The 24823-nt window shown below is 35.9% G+C and overlaps 1 protein-coding gene across 1 annotated transcript in view; it reads left to right on the top strand.

Annotated features, from left to right (window-relative positions):
* The window catches only part of LOC128226378 (polycystic kidney disease protein 1-like 2), a 66803-nt gene extending 43355 nt beyond the window's left edge, over window positions 1–23448 (top strand). Inside the window, exons 17-26 of the mRNA XM_052936259.1 lie at window positions 610–1240; window positions 2115–2168; window positions 7086–7260; window positions 7860–7941; window positions 10005–10114; window positions 10214–10384; window positions 13984–14134; window positions 15634–15753; window positions 18811–18942; window positions 20610–23448. Coding sequence (XP_052792219.1) covers window positions 610–1240; window positions 2115–2168; window positions 7086–7260; window positions 7860–7941; window positions 10005–10114; window positions 10214–10384; window positions 13984–14134; window positions 15634–15753; window positions 18811–18942; window positions 20610–21556 — 2573 coding nt within the window. The 3' untranslated portion in view covers window positions 21557–23448. The remainder of the gene's footprint in view (window positions 1–609; window positions 1241–2114; window positions 2169–7085; window positions 7261–7859; window positions 7942–10004; window positions 10115–10213; window positions 10385–13983; window positions 14135–15633; window positions 15754–18810; window positions 18943–20609) is intronic.
* The last annotated feature ends 1375 nt before the right edge of the window (window positions 23449–24823 follow it).

A 24823-nucleotide genomic window follows, 5' to 3' on the forward strand; every position in this document is an offset into this window, starting at 1 on the left:
GCAATCGTATATTCTGTGCTTAATAGAACATCAAATAATTATATCAGTATTAACATCTCAGTATTAGCATCACTGATTATATAGTGATATTGTTTAAAGCTTTTTTTCTAACTTTTAAAAACATAATCAAAAAATGAATAACTGATGATAGTCCATAAAATAAAGTTGTCATTTATAGGTTGGCTTTCCAAATAGTTGACTGCAATTCCATATCAGGGCGGCATTCGGGGGTATTAATTACCTTCAGTGATAGCTCGAGTTTTATTAATGATGTACATGTGCTATACTATTTAATAACCTTTGCCATTTTTCGATTCAATAAAGTTTGACAAATCAAATACGGTGGCTGCTGATTTTAACAATTTTTCACTGCGTCCTATCGATGGTGTTGGAAGTGTTTTACCTGATTTTTTACACAATTGTTTGCCTGCGTCCTTTCTATGCTAGGCTTTTTGCTAGAGTCCTATACACAGTATAATAAGGGGGATAAATAAATTATACTATACTTCAAGTATACATTGGTTGAACTTGTAAGTGTCATAACAATGTACTTAAAAATTACTTGACATTATGGTATTGCAACATCATCGCGTTTGATTTTTTTTTCAGGAATAGAGAGCAGTCTCATAATGTTTCCAGTGAATCTTCTTATAATACAGCTGTTTATGAAGGTCAAGCCACGAGAGCGAAAAATGCGCCGCAAGATGAAAGATCCAGATGAAACATTCATTGCCTCATTCAATGCATCAATGACTGATAAAGGTTCTACTCGAGAGACAGTGTCTGCAATGACAGTAGATTTCGATTTAAAAAAAAAAATACAAAGGCAGCTTGATATTGATCTGTTTCGTTTGCTGTATACAGATGCTATCAGAGACCGTTGCAAGGTTGTTCCTAACCTAGTCACAAAACTTTTGATTGAAAATCTGCCAGACCGATTTTCATGGTCAGTTGCTGGAGAGGCCTTGGATATGAATGTTGTGTTAGACAACCAAGGACAATTTACACTTGCCCCTCGTGAAAAGGAAACTGGGGGTAAAGAAGATCTTGCCCTGAAACCAAATAGGTCTGATCTATCGCTCGCAGATGACTTTTACAAGTCGGCGTTAAAGTTTGATTCGTGTGGAGATATTGGTCACACAACTCGCAGTCCGACTATCAGCATGTCGGGAGATGCTTCTTCACAAACAGCCAGTGAGATAAAGCGGTTTTCAACAGAAAGCATTTTTTCAAAGGATAGGTAAGACCTTAAAAAAAATACATTTGGTTTGGGTTACCTGACCCTACCTACAGAATAGGTGACGACCCTACCGTTTCTATAGTCAGTTTGAAAAAAAAATGCTTATACAGAAGATAGCTTAAACACCATTCTCCAATGATGAAAATGACATTCTTATATAATGCCTAATAAAAAAATATAAAAAGCCTACCTTCCCTATTTTTGAAAAGGATGTAACCCAAACCAAACAATTTAAGGCCTCAGTGAAACAAGCTATTTGTTTGTCCCATGACTTATTTTTGTTAAATTGTTTAGTCTATATTAGGGATTCAAGCAAACGGAAAAATTTGAATATTCATTAATTCTTTGAATATTAGAATATTCGATGAATCTTTCAGAAGTTGTTTAAAACTATTATTGTTCTATATAGTCATAGCCGTAGCCTTTTTTGACTCCTTCTTTTAGTTGCCTGTATAGCCGGTACCTGCGACGCACTCTAATTGCTTCCCAAATTACACTCTGATTTTCCCCACTTTTAGAAAATATTCCATCAAAGAGCGATACGTTTTGAACAAAAAAAATTGAATCATTACTATTCCAATACGATCATATTTGTTAACAAAATTATACAAACAAATAGAAAAAGTCTGTAATTTCCCGGTAAAATGAAAATACGAGCCCAAAACATTTGATCCAATATTTGTTTGCATCCCTAGTCCATACAAATTGTGTAAAATTGAACTGCTAAAATGATGCAGGTTGTCTTCGTTTGTATCGGCCACATGTTTCACACCTTTATACAATGGGCCACTATATTTTTAAGGATGTGAAACTAATTAATCTTATAAATGCGACAATGATTCTGCCTGTGATCGATGTTCTGTATAATCTGTAGGTGTGTCTTGGATGAGGCTCCCATTGTGGTGCGTGCAAAGAAAGACCCAAGATTGTAAGTTCCATGTTGAAAAGTCTTGTCAAATCAATGCTTTAAATATTATACCCAAACCAGTTCATGCTGTGGGCTGTTTAGGAATCACCTTGTTACATCTGTCTGTCATTTTTGAGGAATTGGCTTCAAACTTTAAAAAAATAATGATCATGTTGAGGAAAAATGCAGTGCATTAAAGAAAGAATATTTGTGTGTGGGGTTTTTAGAGTGACAGTGGAAATCCGTTGGCTTAATGATATCCCAGAGACCGGCCAAAAAACTTTCAGCATTGCAATATCGAGCCAAGCTGAAATGCTTACAAAGAGTGAAAATAAATCGGTCCATTACAACAAGATTGAGCTAAAGTGAAAATCGAGCAAAATTAGCAATATCGAGCGATAACGGGTTTCAACAGCATCATACCTCTTAATTATTTTTATACTTATTTTTTTACATATCCATAACTTCATATGTTTTTAAGGTATTGACTTCAAACTTCATACACATATTGACTGTGTTTGGAAGAAGTGCTGTGGAAAAAAATCATTATTTTATTATCATTTTTTTTAGTTATTGCTCTTTGATTACTTTAATATCATTTTTTTATTCGGACAAGTCTTCTCTCCATAACACCATATGCTATTTTAGGCATTGACTTCAAACTTTATACACATATTGACTGTATTGTGGATAAGTGCTCAGTGCTACGAATCATTATTTTGTGTATGGTATTTTCAGAGTTATTGCCCTTAGATTATTATACCCTCGACAAACGAAGTTTGAAGGGGGTATATTGGAGTCACCCTGTGGTCAGTCGGTTGGTTTGTCGGTTTGTTGCAATTTACATGCAGTAGACTCGTTCAGACTTTGTAATTCCAACAGGATTATCAGTGTTATTTATATCTATATTCTATAAAATTAATTGATTTTAGTGTATAAATCCCAATTTGATATTTAAAACCCACTTGTGGATTCCCCTACCAAGCGATAACTAGCACCGAGGTGCTCGATCAGGTAAAGATCTCGACAAGCTTAAATACAACTTAATTCTAAATTGTATATGTATATATGCATTTTTAACTGTAACGGAAGACAGCACAGCCAAATCGACTTGGCTTGCCAATTTTTTCCCGCCACAAAATTGTTAAACAATTTCCCCCAAAAAATTCCTTTTCTATAAAATGTATTATAGAATCCCTAAGAGCGTCATAATAACTTTATATCCACCGGAAGTTGAGATGTATTCAAACAATGCCCCTACCCTGAATTGGCGTTTGCAGGGGTTATATTTGCCCCCACCCTGAATTGGCGTTTGCAGAGGTTATATTTGCACCCACGATTGGCAGGGAGAACTGCCCCACATCATGAATAGCTATGATCAAATTTGCAGCTTGCCCACGAGCATTTCCCTTTAATAAAACAAGCATATCTAGTAGACGATCGTGTTAAAAAATGACCCGTTTGATTAACCAGGGCCATTTGATTTCCCTGAAATGTATCACGTTCTAACATACAGCGCCGCTACAGATCATTATTTTGGACCGGCTATATGATGACGGAGCTCATCATGGCCTGTTGTAACCTGAATTGCTTGTCATATGAGCGCCATGCAAAGCCTCATTGTCGTGACGCACATTCTCTAATATTATACATGTATTTGAGCATTTCGTTTTTCAATAGATATATTCTTCTAACTAGCTTTGGTTTGGACACAATACAACCATCTAATGATATTGACTATACTGATGTACTAAGGTACAGCGACACTCGTTGGATCATAATCAATGCTTTATTACTATATGACTTTTTAAACCTACAGTTTGATGTTTTGATATCCTGGATGGGGTAGCTAACCATTTTATGGATGGGGTAGCTAACCATTTTAAAAACCGCATTCTTTTACTGTACTGAACACGGGTTCACTAGAAAAATAAACCAATCCTGACCGTCATTCACACTATTATCATTGTTTTCACATATTAATCTTTAATCTTGTTATTATATTATGTGAAGAAAGGTTTTTGTAACTTATTACCATGGTTTCACATCGGAAGTCGGAAGCCTCTTGAATTTTATCTATTTTTGTAACATATTAAAATCAAATTGTATTGTCATTGTCCCTTTAATCACGAGCACTGTGACCTTGAATCGCGGAAATCTTTGTTTTTACCTTGTTATCACGATATTTGCGCGTATCTGCATGGCTATGACACCATTTTTACTAATAACTAATCACTAAAGAAACCGCTATTAAAAACAGATAAATCCACCACAAATGCGAACATCGTAAATATTGCAGTTTTACTATTCCCAAATTAATTGCCATCGAAACCCACAATATTTCCCACAAAACATCCTTAAAAATCCCGCTGGCCACCCCATCAGCTGTGCACACCATTCATAAACCAGGCAGTCACGGGACGTAAATTCTTGAAGTAAGGCCAAGTTAATTTACAGTATGGGTTCACATGAACCAAAGTCGTAGTGCCAAAATTATTGAATCTTTGTTTCTGTTTTAAGCACATCCCCAGGAGGAGTGATAATGCAATCAGCAATACAGACTAATTTTCTATGCTTTTGTTCAGAATGATCAGAGAGGAAGGCACCTCTGCTCTCAAGTCATCTAGAATGTTTAGTGTCACTGAAAACATACCCTAAGAGAAAGTATTGTCTTGGAAATAAATTATATTAACCCTTCACTACAAGTAATTTGACATGATGAAATTTCCATGCCTGCGAAATACTGTAAATATTTTATTACAAGTTGAAATTTTGACATTAACATTTTTGAAGATATGTTTGATTTTTTCCTCAATAAACAATTGATTAAAATAGTGCTGGCCTCATTAAAAAAAACGTGCCGACATGGACCACTTCAGAGTTAGTGAATCTAGGCACTCGAATCCAGATGGCGGCCTAGTTTTAGTGCCTGCGCCACGCCCACAACACATACGCGAACTTTTAACCGTTTGTGCCTAAATACTTGTGGCAATAAGGATGAATAAATGTCATAACTAAAGTAACTAAATGATTTCAATGTTTTGTCCGACTAGATTACTTTTGCTTTATTCCCTACATCTGAGAATCCTAATTAGTCGAGGATACTGTCAGTCCTTGACATCTCCCTTTTCCCAAGCCCACGAAGGCCACGAAATTTGAATTATAAGGTGCTTTTTAACACTTACCGTCTAATTGTTATAATTAATTGTTATATTGATTGTTATATTCGTTGATTTGGCAAAGAGGTTCCACGTTATAAGAAAATCTAGCTTCACCAAAGCCATCCCTAAGAGCAGAATAAATATTTGATAGAAACACCGCAATTGCAGACCACTGTAACTCAAATAAGTTACACTATTCATAAAGGAAACATTTTTGGCATTAAAGCGACTAAAGCAGATCTTTCGTAAGCAAAATATACCAGTATTCCAACAACTCCCACACCAAAGAGAAGGAAACATATGCACATCCACAACACAAAACTTGGCTGTGTTTTTCCAAAGTTCCATATATTTACTTTTATTTTTTAGAGTTGTCACGTATTTGTTTGACCAATAGCTACATAAATGATAAATACATGCATACTACATGTATACGAAGTTACTAATTAACATTAAACAAATGCCGCCCAAAGCCTGAACGTCCCATTTAATGTTTTAACTAACTGCTTTTAACCTAAATACTGAGAAAAACTGCCACATGTCTACTTAAGAACACAGAGGTCAAATAAACACAAGTGCAGTACCGGATTTACCACGAACCAAACCTTTGCAGATTTCATTTTATTATATTGCCCCTTTCAAAAGAATCGCCAAATTTGTAAATCACCCTCATGATTTGCCATTACAATTGTGTTACACATGTGGACAAATCATAATTCGCCAACATACACCTGTCCATGTCCCCATGACTTTAATAGTTTGCACCCATGAGAATAGTTCCACCTTGACCAGAACACGCCAAGCCACCCCAAACATCTATAGAGCCATGCTTATCCTCGGTGAAAACAACATTATAAGCTGTGGTGCCAAAGGTATCTGCTGTCCCAGGGGTATCTGCGGCGCCCGGTTTTGCCACCGTACAAGTGGCTGTTCTTCTGTCGCGATTTGTTCCTCTTCTATCCTCTATTTTCTCCCTATAGGACGTCCTGGACCCGTCATTGTTGACTCAGGCGTATTAAATTGTGTATTTTATAACTATTAAACTAATTAAATAACTCAAGTAAATTTTTGAAGAGCATTTTTATTTCGATCCGCTGTTCACGAGGTTTGCCATAAAAGCGTGATTCACGATTCATTGACCGGTTTAATCTTGGTCTAAATTGTACCTTCAACTACCGTAAAATATCATGACTAAGTCTGTAATAACTTTAACGGTAGCAACCTAGTATTCCGATTGCTTAGCAATGTGACAGACAACAATTTACTTCAATCTCACAAAAATAATAAAATTTATTTTTAATCAAAATAAATTAACATATTGAGACCTGTCAGTCAGTCCCCTTAGAACATTTTAATTTTTACTAATAGATAGATTTCCACTGCAAAATTAGTTCTCAAATACAGAATGAATCATTTTCTGATATCAAATGCCAACTATACAAAGTTGAAGCATGTTGTTTTCTACTTGTGTTCTGTAGTCAGAATTATAACTAAAAAAACGCCCAAAACGCTTCATGTTCAACTTAAGAAAAATCAAACAAATAAAGATAAATCAAATAAAAAAAATGGTTAAGGCTCTTGGCAAAAATGGGTAGGTCAGAAAAAAGGAAAAATAACATATTTCTTCTATGCCATAACAGTTTTGTAGGGTTATATGCATTTTGCAAGGTTACTAGTAGGATGATTTTTTAGTAACCCTAAACACAACTTTCATACCCACTCATTAAAGTTTATGTGTACAGAAATCTGACTTCTTCTGTTTAATGTATTTATTAAGCCTACCATGGTGGTTCCTGTATGTGGCCTGGACAGTTGCTATATCAGTGTGTTTGGTGTCCTCCTTCTTTGTGATGCTCAACGGTCTCAAGTTTGGCTACACGCTCAGCATTGAGTGGCTCGTCTCCTTCGTCACCGGATTTTTGCAGAGTGTGCTTGTCCAACAGCCCCTCAAGGCTAGTGGAAACCATAATGTGAAGTCGTATTTAGAATTTGTAACATACACATGTATAACAAACATCAGTTTTGAGTGATACACCTTTAGCTACTTACTAAATAATGCATTTTATGGAAAATATGATTGTATTACTAATTACAAGAATGTAACCATGTATTTAATAGCTGAAAACGCACAAGACTTAGTATTGAATGACAGGTGAGTGCTAAAAGATTTACAGTGATCAACTATCATCTCATAAGGTAGAAATACCATGTTTAAAAGCACCAAATTCTTTCAAATTAAACACCATATCCTTCCATCTTTTTCAATATGTATTCCTCCTTTTCATTATATTAAAACAATTGTATTAATTGTGGTACATGTGTTCTGGAGTAAGAGTGCATCTTAAGAAAAATAATGGCTCGACTTAGCCTCTGAAGTTTTAACCTGTTTTTCATCTTTTAAAAACTGAACAAATGGTACATTGGAATTTTTTTATTTTGATTACATATTTAATACCATTTTATTTGCTGTTAATTTAATCACATCAATATCAACTGTTGTTGTATGAAAACAAATATAGGTGAATTGGTGAATGTTGTTGTATATAATCAGACGCTGGTCGTGGTAGTACTGCTGACGATGATATTTAAAAAAGACGTGGAGTTTGAGGATGTTGGAGCAGACATGGAACTGGGTAAGTGTCTGTGGAGATGGGAAAGAAGCTCATTCCTTTGAAATTCCAAATTTGTAATTCAATGAAATGCTCTCAAATTGACAGTTGCCATAAATGTTTCATAAACATAATAAGTGACCTTGATGGTTTTTAATAACAGCCACACTTTTGGGTTGTATTACTGCCATTCAAAGTTTTATACTGAAAAAATGTAAATATTTGTAATTTAAAGATGTTAATTGAAATTAATGATTAAGTTGGTGTATTTTTTTTTTTTATAGAAATCTAGTAGAAATCTAGCACCATTTTAATTTGAGAATGCTAGGCTTAAGAGATATTTGTGCATCTTGCTCACAAAAATGGTGCAAACTGTCAAATACAAATATGTATTTGTCTATTCATAGGATGTTAATTAAACTCAATTATCTTATGTTATTTCTGTGTTCTTATCTCAAAGGTTGAGGCTACACTGGTTCAATTGTTCACAACTTAGTAAAATGTTTTAAAATGATATTAATTTTAAAGCAATTTACTTAAGGTCACATACTCATACTTTTTATCAAATTGTAGAGCACTTTTGAAAGTGTTTTTTTTTCCTGCATAAAATTCACACTCTCACATACAGATGTCAATGTAACAAAATGAGAACCATGTCTGGAGGGCAAAGGTCAAGGTCACTTTTAAAGGGGCTGTACTCCGTATGATAATATAGCGAGAAAATTGTCGAAAACTGACAAACTTGGCATCGATGTGTACAATGCATTGAAACTTACTAACTGAAGTACCACATAGTTAACAAGTTTAGCAGTTATTTCGTATTTTCCATTTAAAAAGATTACTTGGTTAGTCTACCAGGTAGAATTCATTCCTTATGCGTGATTGGCTAGTCGGTGTTATCATGTGATATTACCGAGGTAGGTGTATTAGCTTAATTATGTCACCCAATTAGAGTAAGCCGTCGTAACTCAGTGGATACGACGCTGGACTGCAATTTTGGCGATACGGGTTCGAACCCGGTCTCTGACACAATTTTTTTTTACATTTTGGTTCTTTTTTTTACAATTATGATATCAAAGTGTAACACATTCTATTAGATAATTGTCATGAGATTCGTTACAGAAAAAAAACTTTTTTTGGTGCCAATCTGGTGTACAGTCCCTTTAACAGTCATTGTTCAATATTATTTATAATTGGCATATACCGGCTGTACATGTATGTTGGCCATACATTAACAGAATTTAAAATGTCTTTGCCAATAGGTTTTCTGTATAGGAAGTCAAGAGTTTCACATGCAACACCATGTCTGTAGAGCAAAAGTCGAGGTCACACAGGTCGGCAAATCCTTGACTCTGGTATCTAATGGTTTCTTAGTTGTGAAAACCACCACCAACCTAGTCTTAATCAAATCTGAGTCCTTACCAAGTCCTTGTCCAAGATTTTAAATGTCTTCCTGAAATACACTATATACAAGTGTATTTCAATATTCACAGGTATCAAGGGCCATTATTCAAAATAACTTTTATTTTGGGTTGTTTGGGCGGTTATTTGACCCTACATTGAAGGAATTTAAAGTATACTGGCATAATGTTAAAGTGGGAAGATAAGACCAATATTGATAGGTCAAAGGTTCAGAGCATTTTCTGGCAACATTAGTCAGATTATCTTACAATACTTACCTATCCATCAAGTTTACATCAACCTTTAACAGTCCAGGGGCCGTATTCATAAATTTTCTTGATGAAATGTTTCAACTGAGTGATCATTTTCCAAATTTTAACAGTTAATATTTGAACACCCTCATTTTTTTTATCAGATTAATTTGTTTGCCCCCTTTTTTTGGATATTTTTTAAATTTCATGTAAGTTGAACTTTTTCACTCAGATACTTTATGAATACGACCCAAGGTCATAAAATACTGCTTATAAAACAAAGTGATTTCCAGTGGCTGGCTTGACATTGTTGGCTATCGTGTTGTAAGCAAATGACTATCTGCCTAAAAAGGCTTTATTGAAGGCATTTGTCAATTTTTGTAACAGCTCTTGTTTGCATACCATTGTAATCACTAATCAAGAGAAATGTTACAGACAATGATGAGGAATACTTGTGTTCAGTGAACCCTAAGCCTGACAGCCACCTGTCTGTTGTCCCACCCCTGCCTCAACGCATGATGGAAGCCATCAAACAGAGACTAAAGGTATCTTAACAACTGGTACATTTTCTGGCATTTATTGGAACTCACGGCCACCTTTTTAATACTTTCAGACAAAGGTAATGGTCTGTTTTATATTTTCAGTTTGAGTTGTTGATGGACTTGACCATTTGTGACATGATCCTTCACTTTATCTACCTGACCGTGGTCATCCTGATGCTAACTGGACATCGTAACATCACCACTAGCTTCCAAACCACACGCGCAGTCCGCACTGTCATGGTTGGTGCTGAACATGGCATGCCATTTAAAAAGGTTTGTATCTTAATAGTTCTGTTTTACTTATTTGTGTTTTTCTTAAATATTTGAAGAGCTAGGTAAGGCTACTAATACTTATGATTGAAACGCTGGGGAAAGGTTACAAAGTGTTTGAAGTGCTAGTGAAAGGTTACAATGTGTTTGAAGTGCTAGTGAAAGGTTACAATGTGTTTGAAGTGCTAGTGAAAGGTAACAATGTGTTTGAAGTGCTAGTGAAAGGTTACAATGTGTTTGAAGTGCTAGTGAAAGGTTCCAATGTGTTTGAAGTGCTAGTGAAAGGTTGCAATGTGTTTGAAGTGCTAGTGAAAGGTTGCAATGTGTTTGAAGTGCTAGTGAAAGGTTACAATGTGTTTGAAGTGCTAGTGAAAGGTTGCAATGTGTTTGAAGTGCTAGTGAAAGGTTACAATGTGTTTGAAGTGCTAGTGAAAGGTTACAATGTGTTTGAAGTGCTAGTGAAAGGTTACAATGTGTTTGAAGTGCTAGTGAAAGGTTGCAATGTGTTTGAAGTGCTAGTGAAAGGTTGCAATGTGTTTGAAGTGCTAGTGAAAGGTTGCAATGTGTTTGAAGTGCTAGTGAAAGGTTGCAATGTGCTTGAAGTGCTAGTGAAAGGTTACAAAGTGTTTGAAGTGCTAGTGAAAGGTTACAATGTGCTTGAAGTGCTAGTGAAAGGTTGCAATGTGTTTGAAGTGCTAGTGAAAGGTTGCAATGTGTTTGAAGTGCTAGTGAAAGGTTGCAATGTGTTTGAAGTGCTAGTGAAAGGTTACAATGTGTTTGAAGTGCTAGTGAAAGGTTACAATGTGTTTGAAGTGCTAGTGAAAGGTTGCAATGTGTTTGAAGTGCTAGTGAAAGGTTACAATGTGTTTGAAGTGCTAGTGAAAGGTTACAAAGTGTTTGAAGTGCTAGTGAAAGGTTACAAAGTGTTTGAAGTGCTAGTGAAAGGTTACAATGTGTTTGAAGTGCTAGTGAAAGGTTACAATGTGTTTGAAGTGCTAGTGAAAGGTTCAAATGTGTTTGAAGTGCTAGTGAAAGGTTACCATGTGTTTGAAGTGCTAGTGAAAGGTTCAAATGTGTTTGAAGTGCTAGTGAAAGGTTACAATGTGTTTGAAGTGCTAGTGAAAGGTTGCAATGTGTTTGAAGTGCTAGTGAAAGGTTGCAATGTGTTTGAAGTGCTAGTGAAAGGTTGCAATGTGTTTGAAGTGCTAGTGAAAGGTTGCAATGTGTTTGAAGTGCTAGTGAAAGGTTACAATGTGTTTGAAGTGCTAGTGAAAGGTTACAATGTTTTTGAAGTGCTAGTGAAAGGTTACAATGTGTTTGAAGTGCTAGTGAAAGGTTACAATGTGTTTGAAGTGCTAGTGAAAGGTTACAATGTGTTTGAAGTGCTATTAAAAGGTTACAATGTGTTTGAAGTGCTATTGAAAGGTTACAATGTGTTTGAAGTGCTAATGAAAGGTTGCAATGTGTTTGAAGTGCTAGTGAAAGGTTGCAATGTGCTTGAAGTGCTAGTGAAAGGTTGCAATGTGTTTGAAGTGCTAGTGAAAAGTTGCAATGTGTTTGAAGTGCTGGTGAAAGGTTACAATGTGTTTGAAGTGCTGGTGAAAGGTTACAATGTGTTTGAAGTGCTGTGGAAAGGTTACAATGTGTTTGAAGTGCTGGTGAAAGGTTACAATGTGTTTGAAGTGCTGTGGAAAGGTTACAATGTGTTTGAAGTGCTAGTGAAAGGTTCCAATGTGTTTGAAGTGCTGGTGAAAGGTTACAATGTGTTTGAAGTGCTGGTGAAAGGTTACAATGTGTTTGAAGCGCTGGGGAAAGGTTACAATGTGTTTGAAGTGCTAGTGAAAGGTTGCAATGTGTTTAAAGTGCTAGTGAAAGGTTACAATGTGTTTGAAGTGCTAGTGAAAGGTTACAATGTGTTTGAAGTGCTAGTGAAAGGCTACAATGTGTTTGAAGTGCTAGTGAAAGGTTACAATGTGTTTGAAGTGCTAGTGAAAGGTTGCAATGTGTTTGAAGTGCTAGTGAAAGGTTACAATGTGTTTGAAGCGCTGGTGAAAGGTTGCAATGTGTTTGAAGTGCTAGTGAAAGGTTACAATGTGTTTGAAGCACTGGGGAAAGGTTACAATGTGTTTGAAGTGCTAGTGAAAGGTTACAATGTGTTTGAAGCGCTGGGGAAAGGCTACAATGTGTTTGAAGCGCTGGGGAAAGGCTACAATGTGTTTGAAGTGCTAGTGAAAGGTTACAATGTGTTTGAAGTGCTAGTGAAAGGTTACAATGTGTTTGAAGCGCTGGGGAAAGGCTACAATGTGTTTGAAGTGCTAGTGAAAGGCTACAATGTGTTTGAAGTGCTAGTGAAAGGTGACAATGTGCTTGAAGTGCTGTGGAAAGGTTACAATGTGTTTGAAGTGCTAGTGAAAAGTTACAATGTGTTTGAAGTGCTGGTGAAAGGTTACAATGTGTTTGAAGTGCTGTGGAAAGGTTACAATGTGTTTGAAGTGCTGGTGAAAGGTTACAATGTGTTTGAAGTGCTGTGGAAAGGTTACAATGTGTTTGAAGTGCTAGTGAAAGGTTACAATGTGTTTGAAGTGCTGGTGAAAGGTTACAATGTGTTTGAAGTGCTGGTGAAAGGTTACAATGTGTTTGAAGCGCTGGGGAAAGGTTACAATGTGTTTGAAGTGCTAGTGAAAGGTTGCAATGTGTTTAAAGTGCTAGTGAAAGGTTACAATGTGTTTGAAGTGCTAGTGAAAGGTTACAATGTGTTTGAAGTGCTAGTGAAAGGTTACAATGTGTTTGAAGTGCTAGTGAAAGGTTACAATGTGTTTGAAGTGCTAGTGAAAGGTTGCAATGTGTTTGAAGTGCTAGTGAAAGGTTGCAATGTGTTTGAAGCGCTGGTGAAAGGTTGCAATGTGTTTGAAGTGCTAGTGAAAGGTTACAATGTGTTTGAAGCACTGGGGAAAGGTTACAATGTGTTTGAAGTGCTAGTGAAAGGTTACAATGTGTTTGAAGCGCTGGGGAAAGGCTACAATGTGTTTGAAGCGCTGGGGAAAGGCTACAATGTGTTTGAAGTGCTAGTGAAAGGTTACAATGTGTTTGAAGTGCTAGTGAAAGGTTACAATGTGTTTGAAGCGCTGGGGAAAGGTTACAATGTGTTTGAAGTGCTAGTGAAAGGCTACAATGTGTTTGAAGTGCTAGTGAAAGGTGACAATGTGCTTGAAGTGCTGTGGAAAGGTTACAATGTGTTTGAAGTGCTAGTGAAAAGTTACAATGTGTTTGAAGTGCTAGTGAAAGGCTACAATGTGTTTGAAGTGCTTAGGGGAAAGGTAACAATGTGATTGAAGTGCTAGGGAAAGGCTACATTGTGTTTGAAGTGCTAGTGAAAGGTTACAATGTGTTTGAAGTGCTAGTGAAAGGTTACAATGTGTTTGAAGTGCTAGTGAAAGGTTACAATGTGTTTGAAGTGCAAAGGAAAGGTGACAAAGTGTTTGAAGTGCTATGGAAAGGCCACAAAGTGTTTGCATTCAACTTTAAAGGGAACATGGTTAAATGCATTTAATGTTGCATGTTAATTTTCTAAAGGCCATTGAATTGAGAATATTGTATTGCAGGTAAATAGCATAGGTGGTGTATACCAGTACCTGGAGGACACTGTTATCCCTGTGATGAAGGTAGCCTCTCAATATGGCAGGAGGGAGATCTCCACAGCCTCAGAATTTTTTCTGGTTGGACCATACAGGCTTAGACAGCTTAGGGTTGGAGGTTGGTTTTCTCCAGTATTGTATTGCCATTATTAATAACTGCATTTACAAAATACAATGCATTTTTGTACACACAATTTGTTTAAGTGACACTCTTATTCAAAATCAATTCATACACTTGGATAGCAAACATAAATTTTGTGTGATAAACCTTTTACTTCTTACTTAAAAATAATGCATATATGGAAAATATTAATTGATTGGTGAGTGCTATAAGATTTACTGTGATCTACAATCATCTTGTAAGGTAGAAATACAGTGTACTCTGCACCTTTCTTTCAAATTAAACTCGGTATCCTTCATAAAAACCATTGTTTTTGACATTTATTCGTCCTTTTTGGTATATTAAAACAATTGTATTAATTGTGGTAAATCTTGTATGGGAGTAATAGTGCATCTTTAAAAACAGATATGGACTTGAATAAACGCTTTTAAACTGCAAATGTTTTCATAAACAAGCAGGAATTAACTTAATTGAAAGAGCAACATCAACATCTTTCTCAATGACATCTTCTACTTTATCAAGAAGTCAGCATTGTATAATTTTGCAAAGGTCAAGGTAAGAGCTCAAAGATTGAAATGATCCTTATCCAGGCTGTTTCTTGACCATGCATTATAGGATTTTTAAAAAAAACTACCATCAAGGTTGACATCATAATGAGGTGGCGTGTTGTGCAGAAGACCCATGTAACTCAAAGGTCATGGTCAAGGTAAGAGGCCACACCATCGGAAAAACTAGTCGATGTTATCATATTAAGTCACATTAATCCATCTTACTTTTTCATAGAAAAAAAAATGTGTTTAAGAATTGCAAAAACCAGGCGGAATTCTACGTTAAAGTTTTTATTCCATGCCTTAAAGTCAATAGTTTTTATCAAATTGTAAAATTTATGGTTTCTTTTGATCTTCATGGAATTTGATCAGATTATTTGTATGAACATAATTTCTGATAAAAGTATAAATATGAGTCTTCTTGGTTTAAAAACTATGTCATTAGCTAAAATGTAGAGTGTGCAAAATTGCATAGTCAAATAATGTATCATTAATGAAAAATGTGGCGTTGCCAAATTGGCATCTTGTTTTGTACTTGTGCATGAAAATAAAAGGCTTTTGTAAATACTTTTTCCATGTGTAACCTATTTAAAACTATATGCTTTAATTTCCAGGTCACCAATTCATAGTTATGTATGTTTTTGTTATTCATGTCGGAAATAGCTCATTGAACACATATTTTTTTTTGTATTATATACCCGACTTAAATGAAAATTCTTGTATCTTGTAAAGCAAAATGTAAGGGAACTTCAAAAAATAGTTTAGATAGCATTACCTATGTTAGGAAACAGGCTTTTGTTTGCAAGGCAATAATTAGGCCAAATAACATGTATATTCAATATCAGTGTCCCTATGTAATGTAATACATGTAGTATTGTTATATTTCAGACCACCTATGGAACACTACCCATCAAATAAAGATTATGTATTGCAAAATTGTGTTTTCAGATTCTTGTACACCAAAAATTGTGAAAGGACTTCCTGTTGGCTGTAAGCCGTCATATTCTCTCACTGGCGAGGACAGTGGCAACTACAAGAAATCATGGAGCATCCCATTGTTGGATGAAGGTAGGCCATCATATTCTCTCACTAAAAACATCATAATTCCTCACTATAAACCATCCTGGAAGACCCCAGTTTTGGATGAAGGTAAGTCATTTTATTCCCTGACTAAAACCGTCATTTTCCCTCACTTGCGAGGACAGTGGCAACTGTAAACAATCCTGGAGTATCCCAGTGTGGGATAAAGGTAGGCCATCATGTTCCCTCATTGGGGAGGACATTTGCAACTATAAACAATCCTAGAGGATCCCAGTGTTCGATGGAGGTAAACCATCATATTCCCTCACTGGGGAGGACTGTGGCAACTATAAACAATCCTAGAGGATCCCAGTGTTCGATGAAGGTAAACCATCATATTCCCTCACTGGGGAGGACAGTGGCAACTATAAACAATCCTGGAGTATCCCAGTGTTCGATGAAGGTAAGCCATCATGTTCCCTCACTGGGGAGGACAGTGGCAACTATAAACAATCCTGGAGGACCCCAGTGTTCGATGAAGGTAAGCCATCATATTCCCTCACTTGGGAGGACAGTGGCAACTATAAACAATCCTGGAGGACCCCAGTGTTCAATGAAGGTAAGCCATCATATTCCTTCACTTGGGAGGACAGTGGCAACTATAAACAATCCTGGAGGACCCCAGTGTTCGATGAAGGTAAGCCATCATATTCCCTCACTTGGGAGGACAGTGGCAACTATAAACAATCCAAAGTATCTCAGTGTTCAATGAAGGTAAGCCATCATATTCCCTCACTGGGGAGGACAGTGGCAACTATTAACAATCCTGAAGGATCCCAGTGTTCAATGAAGGTAAGCCATCATATTCCCTCACTTGGGAGGACAGTGGCAACTATAAACAATCCTGGAGTATCCCAGTGTTCAATGAAGGTAAGCCATCATATTCCCTCACTGGGGAGGACAGTGGCAACTATAAACAATCCTGGAGTATCCCAGTGTTCAATGAAGGTAAGCCATCATATTCCCTCACTGGGGAGGACAGTGGCAACTATTAACAATCCTGAAGGATCCCAGTGTTCGATGAAGGTAAGCGATCATATTCCCTCACTGGGGAGGACAGTGGCAACTATAAATACTCCTGGAGTATCCCAGTGTTCGATGAAGGTAAGCGATCATATTCCCTCACTTGGGAGGACAGTGGCAACTATAAACAATCCTGGGGAGGACAGTGGCAACTGTAAACAATTTTGGAGTATCCCAGTGTTGGATGAAGGTAAGCCATCATATTCCCTCACTGGGGAGGACAGTGGCAACTAGAAACAATCCTGGAGGATTCCAGTGTTTGATGAAGGTAAGCCAGCATATTCCCTCAAGGGAGGGCAGTGGCAACTATAAACAATCCTGGAGTATCTCAGTGTTCTATGGAGGTAGGCCATCATATTCCCTCACGGGAGGACAGTGGCAACTATAAACAATCCTGGAGGACCCCAGTGTTCAATGAAGGTAAGCCATCATATTCCCTCACTGGGGAGGATAGAGGCAACTATAAACAATCCTGGAGTATCCCAGTGTTGGATGAAGGTAGGCCATCATATTCCCTCACTGGGGAGGACAGAGGCAACTATAAACAATCCTGGAGTATCCCAGTGTTCGATGAAGGTAAGCCATGATATTTCCTCACTGGGGAGGACGGAGGCAACTATAAACAATCCTGGAGTATCCCAGTGTTCGATGAAGGTAAGCCCTCCTATTCCCTCACTGGGGAGGACAGAAACAATCCTGGAGTATCCCAGTGTTCTATGAAGGTAGGCCATCATATTCCCTCACTGGGGAGGGCAGTGGCAACTATAAATAATCCTGGAGTATCCCAGTGTTGTATGAAGGTAGGCCATCATAGTCCCTCACTGGGGAGGACAGTGGCAACTATAAACAATCCTGGAGTATCTCTTTGTTGGATGAAGGTAAGCCATCATATTCCTTCACTAAAATCATTATATTCCCTCACTTTGGAGGACAGTGGCAACTATAAATAATACTGGAGCATCCCAGTATTTGATGAAGCTTCACATAATTATCATCCAATATCACTTAAAATGGTGCCTGTATTATTAGCCCTTGATAGTCGGAAAAAGTCGAGCAAAAGCTTTATATTAGCCATAACAAACCAAAAATATTTTTCAAGACAATTACATGAAAGTTTTAATACATGTTATCATTAACAGTGTGCAGCAAGACCCAAAAGTTTTTAATATTTTTAACTCACCTCAGTACAAAGTGCTCAAAGTGAGCTATTGTGATCGCCCTGCGTCCATCGTCCGTTGTAGTCGTCCGTCGTCAATAATTTGACTGTTAACACCCCAGAGGTCACAAATTGGGCACAATCTTAATGAAAGGAGAAGGTTACCCACAAAAAAATCTTGGACGAGTTCGATATTGGGTCATCTGGGGTTAAAAACAAGGTCAACAGGTTAAATTAAAGGAAAAGCTTGTTAACACTCTAGAGGTCACATTTATGACTGTATCTTCAGGAAACTTGGTCAGAATGTTTATATTAATCATCTCTAGGTCAAGTTCGAATCTGGGTCATGTGCAGTCAAAAACTAGGTCACAAGGTCAAATCAAAGGAAAAGCTTGTTAGCACTCTAGAGGTCATATTTATGACTGTATGGTCATGAAACTTTGTCAGAATGTATATATTGATTAGTTCTCGGCCAAGTTTGAATCTGGGTCATGTGTGGTCAAAATCTAGGTCACCAGGTCAAATTTAAGGAAAAGCATGTTAACACTCTAGAGGCCACATTTATGACCATATGTTCATGGAACTTGTTCAGAATGTTATTCTTGATGATCTTTATTGGATCAGGTGAGTGATACAGGGCCTTCAGGGCCCTCTTGTTTAGTTATGCTCCTAAGTCCTTGTTCAACTTGATAATTAAAATTGAAGACGAGATTTGGAGTTTATTAACTAATACAATACTGACAGTGGCTTGTTGATTAAAGTCATATGGATAGTAAACATTGTATAATATTATGGTGGTCATGTTACAATAATACTATTATGACAGTAAATGCATTCCCTGTATTTTCTGGTGGTGTGCTATTCAGATTATGCTATAAACCCATGGATTCACCAGTCTGGCTGGTCCCTGAAGACCCTTCCATTCGTGGGCTCACATGCCACATACTCTGGGGGTGGATATGTCCTACCATTGTCTGGCCAGGAGCAGCGGGATACAGGTGTGTTACAGACTTTCTCCCTACCTTCTACAGTTATAAACTGTTAACTTATTTAAATCATCATATTCAGTGTGTGTTGCTTAAAATGAACACTTAAAACTAAGATATCTTTTCTTTAAATACACCAATTTAAATGGAACAAAGGGCAGTTTATGCCGCTTAAGGAACCTCATCTTTGTTTTATTACCGGAGTTTGATAATGTGATTAGTTTTATCAAACACTTCGACAAACCTCTTTTCAAAATAATATTTTGCCAGTGCTCTGTCAGACGGACGTTTTGTTAAGGTTTGTCGAAGTACTTAAGAAACTAAACTCACAATCATACTCTAGTAAAAGACTGAAGGCGGGGCCCCATTAGCAGCGTAGACTCTGTTATGTTTCATTTAAAATGGTAAAGAAAAAGTGAAATTATCTTTGTTTGAAGTCTTCATTCAAAGCAAAATATTAGCTTCCCATGTAGCATTTATGACTCAGTTTATCACTTGGTATACACATACTGATATTCCTGAGGTCATACCAACCTGATTTTGTGTTAAGGGTAATCAAACATTTAGGTTTTTAGCATTCAAATTGTTTTTTTTTACCAAGACCTGCTTTCAGCAATGGAACATTTTTCTTGAGCTTAACTTTTAAAATAACAATAACATGAGTCAAGAAATATATGATGTGCAGGGAGAAATTATTCGAATGGCTTGATGTACATGATGAGTTCTTATTGCCTTTTGTTGGTGATTTTGTTAACATTGGCATTTGTTGCTAATCGATTTAGAGGGTTTCTTTCCTGGCCAAATTTAGAGACTCTAAGTTTTTTTGTTCCTGGCCAAATTTAGAGACTCTTAGTTTGTTTTTGTTTTTCATGGCCAAATTTAGAGACTCTTAGTTTTGTTTTGTTCCTGGCCAAATTTAGAGACTCTTAGTTTTTCAGTTGGCCAAATAGAATTAATTAGTTATTGTGTTACATTGGACCGATTGTTCAGAACTTTGTTAAAGTTAAAAATAATGTTAAAAAAATCTTTGTTAAATTTCAAATACTTTCTTATACACTGATACCCTATTTCTAACAGGATTTGAGACAACTGTTTCAGCTGTACTTCTTATTTTTTAAATATTTGAGGATATCATGAACTATTTCACGTTTAAAAGTTCACATCGTTAATTAAACAAAGTTGTGAACAATTGGTCTGTTCCGTACTTGACTGTTAGTAGCCAAATTAGGCTAACATTAAGCTTTGAAACAGTTAGATAGCACAACATCCTTACAGTTTAAACTGAAACTTGTGTATGTATTGAAAAATATGAGTGCACCATAATTACATTCAGTTGAATTTTTTTGTTGTAATTTACTCCTAAGGCTGTTTCCCCTTGCGAAAAACTGTCCATTTTTCCCAAAATTTTCTAACCTTTTCCCAATTTGATAAATGCAGATTATGTTTATGAATAATAAGCAATGAATTTCTTGAAATATAAACAAAATCTTGACAAGACTTACTCTTTCAAAGCAAAATGTATGCATATTAGCCAATATATTAGCTGTTTTGGCCTGATATTGTATTTTTCCCAAAGTTTTTTTTTTCCCAAATTGCAAGGCAGAGGCTGTAAAAGTAATTCCAAAAAACCCCACTGACATTAACCCTTATGAATAAGCTTATTTACATGGATTTTGCAGATTCACTTGAGGACTTGGAAACCAGAGGATGGATTGATCGAAATACTCGTGCAGTATTTCTGGAGTTTACTTTCTATAACCCGAATGTGGACATGTTCACCGTGGGTGTGTACATGTTTGAGTTTACCAACACTGGTGGAGTGTACCCAAGTCATCATGAAATTTCTACTAGTCTACATCACTACTCCAGTAGCTATGGAAAGTTTGTGGCCGTATGTGAAGTTCTCTTTGCGGCCTTCAATCTTACTTTCATCATTATTGAAGTGAAGAAGTTCAGAAAACAAGGAAAGTCTGAATACTTTTCTAGCATTTGGACGATTATAGAATTATGTCAGATTGGAATGGCTGTAGCTGTTGTGGTTATGTTTGTTCAAAGAGTACTAGCTGTTGGAAGTGTGATGGGTGATTTCAAGTCCTCCAAGGGTGAAACATTTGTCAGCTTCTATCCTGCTGTTTTCTGGGATGCTGTCCTTATGTACGTGATGGGTGGGCTTATGACAACAGTCATATTGATAACTATCAAGTTGCTGATATTTAACCGCAAGATGTTCCTCTTATCGTACACTTTGTCGGCAGTCCATATGCATCTGTTATCTTTTTTACTCATCTTCGCCATCATCACTTTCGCTTTTGCCGCGTTTTCATATCTACTGTTCAACTCCGTGTTCAGGGGCTACAAAACCCTTGGTGATGCGTTGGTATCCAATGTAAGTCTGTTAATGGGCATAGCAGACTTTGTTGGTCTCTACGAGTACAACCGAATCATCGGTGTCGTCTTCCTGTTCAGTTTTGTGTTTACCGTCTATTTTGGTGTGATGACATTTGTCCAAGCTATTCTCAATGTGGGCCGCATAGAAGCAAGGGACAGAATCAAGGGCAAGAAGAATCATCTGGATCACATAAACTATATCACTTCAAAACTGAAGATGCTTGTTCAACAGAAATAAATTGTTTCATTCCTAAAAATCAACAGAAGTAAAATTTTGTATTTAAAGTTCAACAGAATTAAACAGTTTCCTACCGGTATTGAAAGTTCAACTGATATAAACTGTTTCCTATTTAAAGTTCAATATAAATAAACTTTTTCCTATTTTAAGTTCAAGAGATATAAACTGTTTGCTATAGAAAGTTCAACAGTTGAAAACGGTTTTCTGTATAAAATTCAACAGAAAAAACTGTTTCCTACTTAAAGTTCAACAGAAATAAACTGTTTGCTATAGAAAGTTCAACAGTTGAAAACTGTTTCCTGTATAGAATTCAACAGAAAAAAACTGTTTCCTATTTAAAGTTCAACAGAAATAAACTGTTTCCTATTTAAAGTTCAACAGAAATAAACTGTTTTTCTTATTTAAAGTTCAACAGAAATAAACTGTTTCCTATTTAAAATTCAACAGATATAAACTGTTCCTTATTTAAAATTCAAATGAAGTAGACAATACCTTGCCAAATAGGAATTATCTGTTTCAGTGTATAAAGAACACAATGAGTTGATGTTAATGTTTATCTGTTTTTGTTTTATTTTTGATTTGGTATTTTATTATGACATTTGTTAAATTTGCTGTGTGTTTCACAGTTACATCATTGATTTAGACAAGTCTAGAGAAGGGATATGATGAGACTGTGAACATTACAGATCATGTGTTTATTGTTGGACACATATTTAAAATAATTATCCACCTTTAACTTTATTAGCACATGGAAATGTCAATGTATTATCATAGCCTTTGTTATGTCTGCATGCAAATTTTCTTTAAAACAATAATAAATACATTTTACAAAATACGTATATGTAGAAAAAATAAATAAACAATCAATGAGAAGGTGTTCATGTTCTTATAAACATTTAGTAAGAATTTACTATTCTTTAACAAAGATACATAATTTCCTAAGTTCTGTTCTGTTAGTTGAATTTAATAACTGGACATACTTAATCACGGACGGTTTTATAAGTTAGTATTCTTTATATGGTTCCTTCTAAGAGCATCACTTTTAGAACAGATACATTGTACATGTAAGATTAACAGGTAATGCTGACTTAAATGATTGTTGGATTTTGCTCCTTTTCGAATGAACAAAGAACAGATGGCCATTAATTGGCATTTATGCATGTTTTACAACAATCTCTGTAACTGTAAACAAAATAAGTTTTAGATGTTATCAGAAAAAAAAGTTATTTTTATTGTCATATAGAAGATACATGTATTATGTTATTGATAAGTTTAAAGGGGCTAGGCATCAAATATGGTCCAAAAATCGGCTTATACATTATTTCCTCAAAACAAACATAAAATTGTCAATGCAAGCTACTACGAGGCTGATATACGACATCACTCTACATTGTGGTTAAAATTTTGAAAAAAAAATGCAATATTTATGTTGCTGTCTCATCGGTGTTTCCCCGTTTAAAATAGCGCAAATAAATGGTTCCCCAGTCAAAACACATCTGGTAATGAGTGCAGATAAATATACCGATGCTATTTTTTAACTTGGTGGAATTTACGTGGTAGACAACCCTGTAGTTATATAGGAAATTTCGAATTGGTAAAAAAACTTCAAAAGATGCATGTGTCATAAGCAATGTAGTACATCAGATAGCCGACAATTCAATTCAATTCAATATACACAACGATGTCAGTTTTATTTACGTTTTTGACAATTTTCTTTATTTCTTGCAATTGTATTATCAGACGATGTCCAACCCCTTTAATGTGCAATTGAATATATATTTATCCAATAAATGTTTTTAAACCTCGATCCTGTACATGTTTGTACAGACATTTTCTTAATGAATGTTTTCCTAGTTTAATCTTGAATAATGTTCATGAAAGTTTGTTAGTTAATCAATGTTATTTCAACAGTATGTAAATAAATCATGGTTTCAAAAAATATTGTTTTTTATACTGTTGTGATATAATGACACCCATAAGTAAACATGTAAGGGGTCTTCACTGTAAATTTTAAATGATCACTCATGGGCACACCTGAAACATTTGAACTGTACGCCTATATACGTTAATGAGCCTTCGACATGTTCAAGCTTCACTCTCACAGATTTACGGTTTTTACACCTTTTTTTATTTTTTGTCTTGGAAAGAGCAAATTTTTGCGTAAATATCTGCAAACCAATGATAAAAGATTGCTGACAAAAGATCAGAGCACAGATTTTAATATTTCAGTTCAAAAATTAATGTTTTATGGCTTAAACTGTTTAAGAAAAATGCATAAAACATGAATTTTTATGCCCCCACAAAGTGGCGGCATATAGGGTTGCCCTTGTCCGTACGTACGTCTGTCTGTCTGTACGTACGTACGTCCCGAAGATTGTTTCCGATCTATAATTCTTGAAAACTGTTTGTCCAATCCTCACCAAACTTTAAACACATGTTTGTGACCATAATATCTTGATCAAGTTCGATAGTCATGGAAATCGCTTTAGTCATTTAGGAGTTACGGCCCTTTTTTGCCAAAAATACTTCAAAAATATATGTTTCCAATCTAATTCTTGAAAAGTATGTGTCCAATCCTCACCAAACTTTACATACATGATTGTGACCATAATATCTTGATCAAGTTCGATAGCCATGGAAATCGCTTTTGTCATTTAGGAGTTACGGCCCTTTATTTGCAAAAAAAGACTTGAGATTATCCTGAATAATCATTATGGCTTATTTTCTGTGACAAAAAATCGAAGTGGGGGCATCCGTGTCCTATGGACACATTTCTAGTTGAACTTACATATAAAAATCTGCGATCTAATTGTTTGTCAGCAGTCTTATATCAATGGTTTTCATGGATTTCCACAAAAATTGGCTTGTTCCAAGACAAAAAATAAAAAAAGTTGTCAAAACGTCTATCTGTGAGAGTAGCTTTAAAGTCTCTATTTAGTTTATCTCAATAAATTATGAGGTAGGAACATTTTGATGAATACATGTTCTCAAAAAAACAACACTCTTTTCCAAAATGCAGAAAAAAAATGCGCCTAAGTGCCATAATGCGCTTTTAATGCGGAAATAAAATGCGCTTTAAACACAGACAATTTGTGCTTTTAACGCAGAAAAATGCCTTTTGGTGCATTCATGCGCTCTTTTAGTCCAAAATAAATATTTAAGTTCAGAAAAAATGCGCTTCAGTCACAAAAAGTGCGCCTTTTTAGCTCACCTGTCACATAGTGACAAGGTGAGCTTTTGTGATCACAATTTGTCCGGCGTCCGTCC

The sequence above is a fragment of the Mya arenaria genome, chromosome 1, assembly GCF_026914265.1.
Source record: "Mya arenaria isolate MELC-2E11 chromosome 1, ASM2691426v1".
NCBI lineage: Eukaryota > Metazoa > Mollusca > Bivalvia > Myida > Myidae > Mya > Mya arenaria.